Genomic DNA, 12,211 nt, shown 5'->3' on the forward strand with positions numbered 1-12,211 from the left:
TTCCTACACCTTCATCTTTCCTCTCTGGGGCTTCACCCCTGGGAGAATTTATATTCCAGCCCTCACCTTGACCTTCCGGTGAAAGCCTTTGACCCTCTGCAGGTCACATCTGGCCTGTGAGCCCCAGCTTTTCTGTGAGGTGCGGGGTCATGGGATTCTTTGCAGATAGGGAGGCAGCTGCTGTCCAGTGCTTGGCTGTGTCACTGGCACCTCCCTCAAACCCACCCTGTTCTCTGACTCACCAAGTGCTAGGGCAGAGAGGATTACATATGTTCCCAGATACTGGCTCTTATTTCCTCTAGGTGTGGGCTGGGGTTGGTGGAGATCAAGTTCAGAACCAGGGAATCCTGAGAGGGAGCAAGGCTGAGCTAGGCCCTAATAATGGCTCACATTTCAGGGCTGTGCAAGCCCCCTGCTAAGTGCGTAATCTCTAACGTCTCAAAGGGCCCCTGTGAGGAAACAATGGGGGGCTCAGAAGTGGGAGTCACTAGCCTGGGGCTACCATCTGCCTCCTGATATTTCCAGGATATTCCCACCTGAGCCTCCTCTCAAATGTCTTCCAACTTGGTTGGCTTCCCTGCAACTTCCAGGCCCTGGTCTCCATTCTGCCCTCTGGAGAAGAGGAGGAGCTCAGTGCTGAACACCTACTGGGTGTCAGGTCTTTGCTGAGCCAGGCACTTCTCAAACACCATCTCATGACCTGACTTCCAGATAGGGGTGATGGTGCCCACTTTGCAGATGGGAAAACTGAGCTTCGTGCAACCACTGTTTCTTGCTGGAAAGGGCCTGGGGCTGGGTTTGAATCCCTGCTCTTCCTGACTTGCTGGCCACAGGACCTTCAGCAAGTGACTCAAACTCCCTGCCTCAGTTTCTCCAAGTAGCTCCCAGGGTTGATGGGAGCATTAGCGAAATGAACGGAAACAAACCACAAACATGTTGGTCTACAGCAAGTGCTTGCTGAGTGTTGGTTGGATAAACTGTTCTTTTCGGGGCCTCTGTTTCCCTCTCTGTAAATAGCACTCGATGGAATGTAGACACAGACCAACTATGGGTGTGGTTTGCCACCCAAAGAGGGAGATATTTATACTGGAGGAGTCCCCACCTGCAGCACCCACCTGCCAGGTCCTGTGAGGGAGGCAGTAAGCTCCTGGAAGGTCTCACAGTACCCCCAGGGACAGTGCCAACTGAGGCAAGTGTCAGGCAGTGGCCCAGCACTGGGCTGCCTCTCCTGATGGTGCCAGTGGTGCTGGCTGGGCTCTGGCTTCTGCTCACTCATCAGCAAGCTGGTGCTGGCCAACCTACCTGCCACCTCCCAACAATGGCAGGCAGTGCCTCTTGGAATCAGCAACTGACACCCCCCACCATGGGCACCTCGGCTGTACCTGGCGAGGGTGCCCAGGGGATCCCAGCTTTTCCCTGTCTGCCTGGCTTCCCCTGGGCAGGACACTGACTCTCTGCACCGCCAGTTCCCGCTACTTCTCAGGAATCCCAGGAATCATCTGACACGATGGCCGTGAGCCAGGCCTGGGCACGGTGACAGGGCTTAATCAACCGAGGCTACAGAGCCATTTGCCCAAGGTCATGTTAGCAACGCTGGCAACAGAGGAGGGGCATGGAGGCAGGCCGAGCCAGGTTCTCATCCCATGTCGGCCCCTTGAATGCCAACGAGTCTGTTTCTCATCTGGAAAATGGGGTTCACAGGCCCTGCCTCTCAAATGTGTTCACAGTGAAAAAGCAACAGTGTTCCTTTCCCAAGACACTGGGCCCTTCCCTGGCTGGAGGGACACATCCTTGACAGACGACAGTCAAGACGACAGTCAAGACTAACTGGTTCAAAGGCAGCCTCACTCAGCCTCCCAGAGGCTCAGAGAGGTCAGGCCCCTCTACACAACAGTAGAGGCAGAACTGAATGTGCTGACCACTCCCTTGTAGAGGTTTCCCCCTTAGCCCATATTTCCCTGTCAAAAACAAGGACAGGATGGCAAGCACTCCTTAAAAGAGTGCTCTGTGCCAGGTATCCCCTGAACCAGGCCTTGCTGTGGCCCTGTGCACTGACACACTTAGCTCATTTCCAGGTGAGGAGGCAGAGGCTCACCTGAGGTGGCAGAGGAGGGACAGGAACACAGGCCTGGCGGACCTCAGTGAAATGTGGGGTCTTCAGCTGGAGGCGGGGCCTCACCCAGCCTGGGGATGTCCAAACAGGCCCTGACCACACCCGCTGAAGACACCCTCAGGCAAGGTGGGGAGGACTGATAAGCAGGAGCCACCCCTCCTGGAAGAAGCCTGCAGCTGAAGGAAGACTGGTGGAAAGCCCAGGGGAGGGGACTGGGGCTGCAGGAGCAGAGGCCTTCCCTCCAACCACCCTGCGTACCTATTAATTTATTCAGGTGTACATTCAAAAACATTTATGGGAAACTGGAGCAGAGCGGGGACCCAGGAGCCTGCCCATATGGAGCTCATGGACGCGGGGGAGGGGCAGACAAAGGAGAAAAGCCCACAAGTGAGGTGACCTTAGATGGGGTCAGAGGTCAAGGACACAGCACAAGTGGTGATTGGCCGGGGTGGGGGGGTGCCAGGGCAGGGGAACAATAGGGAATCTCTGAGAAGGCAATGTATGATCTGGAACCTGGTGCCAGGAAGGAGCTGGCCACGGGGAGGGCTGGGGAAGGAAGCTCCATGCAGCATACAACATGTGCAAAGGCCCTGAGGTGGGGAGGCTGGAGTGACTGGAAGTGTGATTAAATGGGAACATGGGGAAGATGCGGGTGGGAGGTGGGTAGGGCCTGGAGGACAGTTTGGTTTTATGGAGAGGGCAATGGGGAGCCACAGGTAGGTTGAGAGCAGAGCTGAGGCAGGAATTACAGGGCCGGCACCTCAGACTTCCCCAGAAATGGACTAGTGGCACCCCCCGCCCCCCGCCCCCAACGAGACAGATGAAGAAACATGATGCTCACGGGGCCCGAGGACTGCTCCAAGGTCACAGGAATGACCCAAGGTCACATGGGCGGCCAACCTAGAAGGCAAGTCGGGGCAGCCTGGAGCAGGTGTGGCTGAGTCCCCAGTGAGGAAGGTCAGGGCCGGGTGACTGGGTCAGAGGTTCTCATCAGCCCCACTGAGCTGGCAGGGCCCCCCCTCCATCCAGGGGTGGAGGAGGTTTGGACACCACAGGAAGGTGGGACCAGGGTGATGCTCCCCCCATAGCTATTCGCATGGGCCAATTTCCATAGAAACCAGAAGCCTCTGGGCAAGGGCCTGAGTTGATGTCAAGGACTGAACTCAAGACATTCTTCAGCCTAGAGGAGGTGAATGACCAGTAGTGGGGTGGGGACTCCGATAGGTGAGGGGAGCTCCTAATGTATGAGTTGGAGGTGTCAGGCATGGTGCCTGGAGCCCACCAGGGGGCCTGAGGCTGCCCTGACCCTGACTGGGCCACGCGGGATGCACGAGCTGCCAGGTGACCACAACATGACCCCGAGGGTGAATGCAGAGGAGAGCTGGGGTCTGCCAGGCACCGCTGCCTGGCGACCCCTCCAAGACACTTGGGGAGGATGGGCACTGGGGGCAGCGACAGTGATGCCCACTTTACAGATGGGGAAACTGAGGCCCAGAGAGGGAAGCCAGGCTGCCCTAGCCAACCAGTGAGCGAGGACCTCAATGTGGCCAGGCGGGAGAGTGCAGGACGGTTCTCCTGGGGTGACTCGGGTGCTAAAAGCTAGACGATCGGGTGTCTCCCATGTGCTCAGCTCTGCTCCAACACCCTTCGGAGGGGGCTCTATCCCCTCCCCTCTCCCTGCTTTATGGAGGAGCAAATCAAGGCTCAGAGAGGTTAGGTCACCAGCTCAAGGCCACAGAGCTGGGTGGGAGCTAGACACTGAGCGCTCCAGCCCCCGAAAGTCAATGCACATTGAGGAACAGCAACCTTGGCACTCTTGGATCCCAAGTCTGACAATGACCCCAGCAGCCTACCCCTCTGAGGGTGACAGTGAATCATACATCCCAGGTTGCTCTCAAAACCCCTTCACTTTCCTCAGTGAACCCATGACCTCCCCAAACATGCACCCCTCTCCCCTGTTCTTTGAGGCCACTGGCTGTGGCTCCCATGCCGCATGGTGCTACAGAAGAGACCCTTCCATTGATCAACCAACAGTCTTTTATTACCAGGCATCACTGGCTGGCCTGGGACACCTGGAGACAAACGAGCCTTGGTCCCTGCCCTCTGTTCAGCACAGCGAGGCATCTGTGATCCATTTTACAGGTGGGAGAAGCAGTAGCAGGGATGAGAACGGACTTGCAGGAACAGAAGTGGGATCCCTGCCCTGCTTTGAGATTGGCCAGTATGGTTTCCAGGTTTCAGACAGACCTTTGGCCCTAAGCAATGCTGAGGGGGCGCTTCTACTAGGAAAGGGCAGTGGGGTTGGGTGGCACAGGACGGATGAAGCCGATGCTGTCAGCCGGTGAGCGGAATAGCATGCAGGGAGGCCGGGACCCAGGGGCTGCTTTCTGCTGTGTAGGCACCTCACTAATGCTCCCTTCCCACCCCCTGGCCAATGCTTGGTACCCATCAGACAACACCTCCTGTTAATGGGGGAGGAATCTGGAGGCAGAGTAGCAGGACATGATTCCTGCCCCCACCCTCTCCCCAGCTGTTCCTGAGTCACATGACTCACCCAGTCACAGCTCACACTGAGCCTGGGGTCATGGTGCCAGGTTACCCTTCTGGCCAGTCCACAGCTCTTGGAGCTCGACGTGGCAGCCCAGGTCCCTCAGGTGGGAGCTAGACACTGAGCGCTCCAGCCCCCGAAAGTCAATGCACATTGAGGAACAGCAACCTTGGCACTCTTGGATCCCAAGTCTGACAATGACCCCAGCAGCCTACCCCTCTGAGGGTGACAGTGAATCATACATCCCAGGTTGCTCTCAAAACCCCTTCACTTTCCTCAGTGAACCCATGACCTCCCCAAACATGCACCCCTCTCCCCTGTTCTTTGAGGCCACTGGCTGTGGCTCCCATGCCGCATGGTGCTACAGAAGAGACCCTTCCATTGATCAACCAACAGTCTTTTATTACCAGGCATCACTGGCTGGCCTGGGACACCTGGAGACAAACGAGCCTTGGTCCCTGCCCTCTGTTCAGCACAGCGAGGCATCTGTGATCCATTTTACAGGTGGGAGAAGCAGTAGCAGGGATGAGAACGGACTTGCAGGAACAGAAGTGGGATCCCTGCCCTGCTTTGAGATTGGCCAGTATGGTTTCCAGGTTTCAGACAGACCTTTGGCCCTAAGCAATGCTGAGGGGGCGCTTCTACTAGGAAAGGGCAGTGGGGTTGGGTGGCACAGGACGGATGAAGCCGATGCTGTCAGCCGGTGAGCGGAATAGCATGCAGGGAGGCCGGGACCCAGGGGCTGCTTTCTGCTGTGTAGGCACCTCACTAATGCTCCCTTCCCACCCCCTGGCCAATGCTTGGTACCCATCAGACAACACCTCCTGTTAATGGGGGAGGAATCTGGAGGCAGAGTAGCAGGACATGATTCCTGCCCCCACCCTCTCCCCAGCTGTTCCTGAGTCACATGACTCACCCAGTCACAGCTCACACTGAGCCTGGGGTCATGGTGCCAGGTTACCCTTCTGGCCAGTCCACAGCTCTTGGAGCTCGACGTGGCAGCCCAGGTCCCTCAGGGCGGCCTTGGCCACGTCCTCACAGTCGCGATGGGTGGCACGGGCCCGCGAGATGAGTGCCTCAGCCCCCAGGTCCAGAATGGGCTGTGAGAAGGTCTGGCTTCGGGCCACCAGGTTTCGGATCAGCATGCAGGCCTGTTTCTAGAAGAGAGAGCAGAAGGCGAGTGGCTGTGAGCCAGCAGGTGGGAGCCGGGGGTGGGGTCCACTCTGACCTCAGAGTCCTCATCATAAGACAACACGGCTGCAGCCAACATTCAGCAGGTGCCTACGCTATGACTCATCAGGCTAGACTCATGCCTCCACTTCATCCTCTTGGCAGCCCTGGAGGCAGGGCTAATCACCCCAGCTCCCAGGTGAGGAGACAAAAGCTCAGGGTAGCCAAGTGCTTGGCAGGAGGGGCTGGTCCCTCAGGTGCGAGACCCAAAGTCTCAGAGCAAGTCTCAGCATCCCCTGATGCTGGCAAGAGCCTGGCCGGGCGGCAGGGGAGACGGCAGGGAAACAGTGGGAAAAGCGGGGTTGTGTACAGGGTCCATCTGTCAATTATACTGTTATTCATTCAGTTGGCATTTGTGCTCTGTGTCTCTGCCGGGGGTGGGTGCTGAGAAGCACCCTAACATGGCATCCACCACCAGTGGGAGAGCAGGTGAGAAGCAGGTGAGGTGCGAGGGCCCGCCCGGCCGGGGTGGTCAGGAGTGGACAAGGTGACGGGCCAGCCAGAGGCACAGCATCCTGGAGGAGGGAGCAAAGGCCCCAGTGGGACCAAGCCTGGTGTGTCTCAGGACCAACAAGGAGGCCCCTGTGCTGGGAGGGTATGAAAGGTGGGAGGCAGGGAGCACCCTGGGGGCTGCTGCAGGGAGGAGTGTGGGTTTCTGGCAGAGCTGTGCATTGCACTGTCTACACTTCACCTCTGCTGACTCCCCATCAAGGCGTGGACAGTGGCCCCACATGCAAAACACAAAGCAGCAGCCTAAGGTGGGGCAGGGAACCTTTCCCAAACCCCAGCAGATCCCCAGCTGCTGGTCCCCCCAACTCTTCCTCCTCTTCAGATCCCTCTAAAGAGACTGTTAGGAAAGGAAAAGAGCAAATGCAAGAAGAGCAAAGAAGACAGCAGTGGGCAGAATTCAGCACATTTCTGGAGGATGGGAAGTAGATGCAGGACATCAGGGGCTGAGAAGGAAGACCCTGGAGCCTTGGGTCATGATGGGGATGGGACAGGGACAAAGAGGACCTGCACCCTCCCCCTCCCGCCCCCGGCAATGTGCACGCTGGCCTCTTGCCCCACCTGCCCACCAGGCTCCCGTCCCCTCCTCCTGTCCCCCACGCCTACCTGCACGCCAACCTCCTGCGGGTGTGCCTTCATGGCCTGCAGTGCAGCCAGGGCCCCGCCGCCCTCCACGATGACCCGGCTGTTCTCTGGCTTGCGCAGTGCCAGGACACACAGGGCCGCGCAGCTCTGCTCACACACCTGTGGGGTGAGTCACGGGGATGGCTGAGAGGAGGCAGACAGACCCCCACTGTCACCAGCTCCCCAGGTGAGTGCCCTGCAACCTCACCTGGACAGACCGCTGTCAGTCCACATGTGTACTGGACCAGAAGTAACAGAAACGACACCAGGTGCATCAACCAAGCTCTTAGGGGTGACGGTCTCACCCCAGGCCCCTTGCTCGCCCCGCCCCGGCACTCACTCACCCTGCCCCCAGCCTCTTGCTCGCTGACCTCACCCTAGGCCTGGCCCTGCATCGGGAGATGGGAAAGACCATTATGTAGATACAGATACTGATCTGGGACTCCAGCCATGCAGCCCCACCTTGTGTGTCCCCCCTGCCCTGGGGTGGGTACCTGGGGACTGGCCAGGTGCCGGGTCATGGCGGACACAATGGGCTCTGTCCCGCCGGCGCGGACAATGGCATCCTTCACGTCATCGTTGCCTGCGATAGCCCTCAGGGCACTCAGCGCTTGCTTCACAAGGTCCTGAAGAGACGGCAATGCAAGGATCACACCCGGCCACACCCTCTCCTGAGAGGCACCCAGGCATTAAGTGCTTGGTTGCTGGATTGTGGGAGGGGGTATCGAGGGAGGGTCTGGGGCTGTTTCAATGTCTGCTGTCTGAACACAGGTGGGGCCACCCCGGGGCGTGCAGCTGAGATGGAAGAGCAGGGTTATTCATCACTTGCTGTATAGAGAAGGCAGGGGAGGCTTGGGGAAGTGGACCCTGTGGTTCAGGCCACCTGCATCCAGGCGAGGCATCTGGATGATTGCAACAACCCGCCCCCCCCCCCCCCCCCCCCCGCCAAAACACACACAGAGGGGCGTGTGGCTGGCTCAGGCCAGTGAGCAGAGCACGGGTGGCCTCACTGAAGCATCACACACCTGAGTTGGGGGCTGGACCAGCCCCCCCACCACTAAAGGACAGTGAGAGAGAGTGGGTGGGTTTGTTTTCCCCCTAAATTTGAGGTCCTTCTCATGGATCATGAGAAGTGAAAAGTGATCTTTGGCTCTGGGTTCAGCAGACAGGGCCAGCGTGTTCTGACTCAAGCCTGGCTGGCTGATCGCGGCCTAGAGGGGCAGAGTTCACTGGGAGGCCCGGAGCATTCCCCAGGTGTCGAGGGAAATGACAGAGTGAAACTCAGGCGAGGGGACTTCACACTCTAAGACAGCTCTGGACGCCCACCTGGTGGTCACTGCAGTCGGCCAGCAGGGCCACCAGGACGCTGAGGCCCCCGAGGTCGACGACCTCCTGGCAGAACTCGTTGCGGACAGCCAGGCGGGACAGGGTGCTGCAGAGATCACTCAAGATGCTGGGGTTGTCGGGGAACGCTGCAGATGGAGGAGGAGGAACCGCTGGGGTGAGGAGAGAGAAAACCAGCCCACGCTCCGAGCCAGTAGTCCTGGGAGGAATCCCGAATCACGCTCCACCAGCGAAGCCTGGCCCCTCTGCCTGGCCGGGTGGCCGCCTGTACCAGGAGGGCCCCAGGGACCACAAGGTGCGGGGGTGGGGGCGGGGTGCTGCCTGGGCCTGCAGTGCCCCCTGCTGGCTGCCGGGGAAGACACAGGACTGTACCTTCCCCTCCACTGTGCCCCAGATAAATTCCAGACCAACTGATCTCGGCTAAAAAAAGAAAACCATAATAGTGCTATAATAAGACATCCGAGACTATTTTTATGATCTTGGGTAGGGACCGACCTTTCTAACTGCAACAGGACACCTAGAAGCTGCAGAGGGACATATGGATAGAGTTGACCTGAGCAAAATTAAACACGGATGCTGAAGACAAAGCTCAGAGGCACCAGGGAGGAGAGGAATGACTGAGAATGATGCGGGAAGGAGAGTTAGGGAGTTAGCAGGGGGGCACGGAGAGCCATAATGACACAGAGCTCAGTGATGGTCATTTATAGGGCCCCCTGGCCAGGCCACAGTCCCCAGCGACTCCATAAATACTAATCCAGGTGTGCCATGGAGGCATTCTCTAGATGTGGTACATCCATGACCAGCTGACTTCAAGGAAATGACCCTTGACGGTCTGCGTGGGCCTCATCTAATAAACCAAAGACCTTAAGAGGGAAACTGAGGTCTCCCTGAAGAGGAAGAAGCTTGCTGGCAGAGTACAGTGTTGGTTCCTGCCCAAGCCTCCGGCCCGCCTCACAGATTTCAGATTCAAAAGCCCCACGACCACATGAACCAATTCCCTGCAATAAATCTCTCTCTCTCTATGTATATATATATATACGTATATATGTATACAAATATATACAAAAATACACGCACACACACACACACACACACACACCCTACTGGTTCTGTCTGTGGTAGCACTCTCACTGATAGGAGCTCCTGCAAATAAACAAGGAAGATGCAAAGCACCCCTTGGAAAAGCAGCCCAACTTTGCAGCTGGTTTTCACCCTCTCTGGAGGTATGAAGGGGAGAATGAGGCAGGCCCCACGCCTCCACAGAAAGGGCCAGAGTTGCACACACAGGCCTGGTGAGAAAGCCAGAGCCACAGGGCAGGCTGGAAAGGGGAACTCATTCTTCTAGCACCTTCTGTGCACCAGACCCCAGTCAGGCCTTTTCCAGTGGGTGCAGTGGACAGAGGTCAGGGGCTTTGGTGCCCAAACATCAGTGTTGTGACCTCCCTTGGCTGCCTCATCAGGGTCACCCCAGAGTCAGGCACATGGACATGCACAAGAATGGGCGGCCAAGTATGAACCAAAGTGTAAACCTCCGCCTGGGAGCGGCCACAGTGAGTGCCAGCAACACTCCCCCATCTTCGGGAAACAGCACCCTTATTTTTTCCTTTGAGGAGCCCTCTTTTCCACTCTCAGTCTGTGTTGCTGGACAGAACCAAGTCCCTTCCCCAGATGGTTTAGAGATGAGCATGGGATGTGGTCTGGGCCAACGAGCGCTGGCTTGGAACTCTCCTGGAGCAACTAGGAGTAAGGACACTGTTATGCTAGGGCTGCCATGCTGGTGGGACCAAGTTGACAAATACAAGTGGTGCCCAGAGCCAGCCAGACCTGAAGCAGTCCTAAACCCTGACTCTCACTCTTGCCACACCTGCTCCTACCTTTAGTGGCCTCAATGAGCACCTTCAAGCCTCCATTCTCTTGCACGATCATCTTGGCATGGTCATGGGCACGGCCGAAGGGCACACGAATGTCATCATCAAAGGTCATGATGCGTAGGGCCCAGCAGGCCTCCCTGACCACATCGGCACAGCAGCTGTGCCGGGCAATGGCGCCAGTCAGCAGGGGTAGCACGCCGGCCTTCACCAGGCTCTGCCGGTTCTGCTCGTGCTTCAGGCAGGCGTGGCGCACACAGCGGATCCCCAAGCAGGTCACGTTGGCCGAGTCAGCATTCCGGGCCAGTGTGGCCACCAGCAGCTGCAGGCCCTGCGTGTCCAAGAGGTCAGGCTGGCCATCAGTCAGGGCCGACAGGGCATTGAGGGCCTGGAGCAGGAGACCCTGGTCACCTGCTGCGGCCAACTTCCAGGTGGCGAGGAGGATGGGGTAGGCCCCCTTCTCGGCTGCCAAGAAGCGGCAGGCCTTTTGCTGCTCGCACTGCTCGCAAAAGCGGGCGAGGTGTGCTGACACCTCCTGGGGGTGAGAGCGGGCCATGGACTCCTGCAGGTCATCCAGGGCCTAAGGGACATGGGAGAAACCTCAGTGTCAGCTCAGTCGAAAGACGGTCACAGCGACAGTGCTGCACCCCTGTGGGATTCCCTCGTGTGGGCTCTGGGCCTTGGTGGAAGTTCTGTGGGGCTAGTTCCAGCTGCGGCAGCTTCCACACCTGTGCTTTTATTTATTTATTTTTTAAACATTTATTTATTTGGCTGTGCTGGGTCTTAGTTGCGGCATGCAGGATCTTATAGTTGCAGCACGTGGGATCTTTAGTTGCGGCATGCGAACTCTTAGTTGTGGCATGTGAGATCTAGTTCCCTGACCAGGGATTGAACCCGGGCCCCCCCGCATTGGGAGCGTGGAGTCTTAGCCCCTGGACCACCAGGGAAGTCCCCACTGAGCTTGAGAGGCCATGGAGGGAGGGAGGGAGGGAGAGGGAGAGAGAAAGAGAGAGGCCCTGCCATCTCAGTGTCCCTGACAAGGAGCCACACACACGAGTACAGACATTAAACATTCTAGCTCTAGCTGCCATTGCATGAGAGGCCCCCAAGTGAGACCAGAAGAACCACCCAGCTGAGATCAGTCAACCCAGCAAAATCATCAAAACCAATAAAATGGCTATTGTTTTGGGTTGTTTGTTGTTGTTGTTTTTTGGCCGTGCCACGTGGCTTGCAGAATCCTAGTTCCCTGACCAGGGATCGAACCCGGGCCCACAGAAGTGAAAGCACGGAGTCCTAACCACTGGACTGCCAGGGACGTCCCCTTGGTTTGTTCGTTATGCAGTCATAACTAACTGACATGCCCACCAATGGCTAGCTCTCTAAGGAAGGTGAAAGCCACCTTTACCAGTCCTGCCCATATCATATACCTCCTGTTCATCTCTCTCATTCACGCCACAAATATTTACTGAGCACCTGCCAAATGAAACCATGCTGTACACACGGTTGGTTTACCCATGTTCAACTCTAAGCCCTTGGGGAAAAAGCTTATAATGAGAGAAGACAATGTGAATAGGGCACACAAGTCTAGTGGCCACTCAATGCCATGACCTGAGGACCTGTCTCAGCTTGAGCCCAAGATGAACCCATGCCCCTGGAGCTTAAGACGTCATTTGCATCCAGCCCTGGTGAGGGTGGGTCTACAGATACCATCAGCCCGAAGTGCTTTGATTTGGCCTCGACTGCCATGAAAGTCAAAAATGCCTGTCAGCCAACCCTCGCTGAGCTCTGATTTGTGGACTTAACTAAACATATGTTATGATGAAACAGAATATTAAGAAATAGGGTAGGGCTTCCCTGGTGGCGCAGTGGTTGCACGTCCGCCTGCCGATGCAGGGGAACCGGGTTCGCACCCCGGTCAGGGAGGATCCCACGTGCCGCGGAGCGGCTGGGCCCGTGAGCCATGGCCGCTGAGCCTGC

General features: G+C 57.4%; 1 protein-coding gene across 4 annotated transcripts in view; it reads right to left on the minus strand.

The window, feature by feature from the left end:
* Positions 1 to 5,046: 5,046 nt before the first annotated feature.
* The window catches only part of ARMC6 (armadillo repeat containing 6), a 14,504-nt gene continuing 7,339 nt past the window's right edge, over positions 5,047 to 12,211 (minus strand). For all 4 annotated transcript variants that reach the window (XM_007116948.4, XM_028484142.2, XM_028484144.1 and 1 more), the window contains exons 4-8: positions 10,241 to 10,814; positions 8,349 to 8,494; positions 7,517 to 7,648; positions 7,005 to 7,142; positions 5,047 to 5,818 (exon numbers count right to left, since the gene is read on the minus strand). In XM_007116948.4, coding sequence (XP_007117010.1) covers positions 5,606 to 5,818; positions 7,005 to 7,142; positions 7,517 to 7,648; positions 8,349 to 8,494; positions 10,241 to 10,814 — 1,203 coding nt within the window. In that variant the 3' untranslated portion in view covers positions 5,047 to 5,605. The remainder of the gene's footprint in view (positions 5,819 to 7,004; positions 7,143 to 7,516; positions 7,649 to 8,348; positions 8,495 to 10,240; positions 10,815 to 12,211) is intronic.

This window comes from Physeter macrocephalus, unplaced genomic scaffold, assembly GCF_002837175.3.
Source record: "Physeter macrocephalus isolate SW-GA unplaced genomic scaffold, ASM283717v5 random_132, whole genome shotgun sequence".
Classification (NCBI taxonomy): domain Eukaryota; kingdom Metazoa; phylum Chordata; class Mammalia; order Artiodactyla; family Physeteridae; genus Physeter; species Physeter macrocephalus.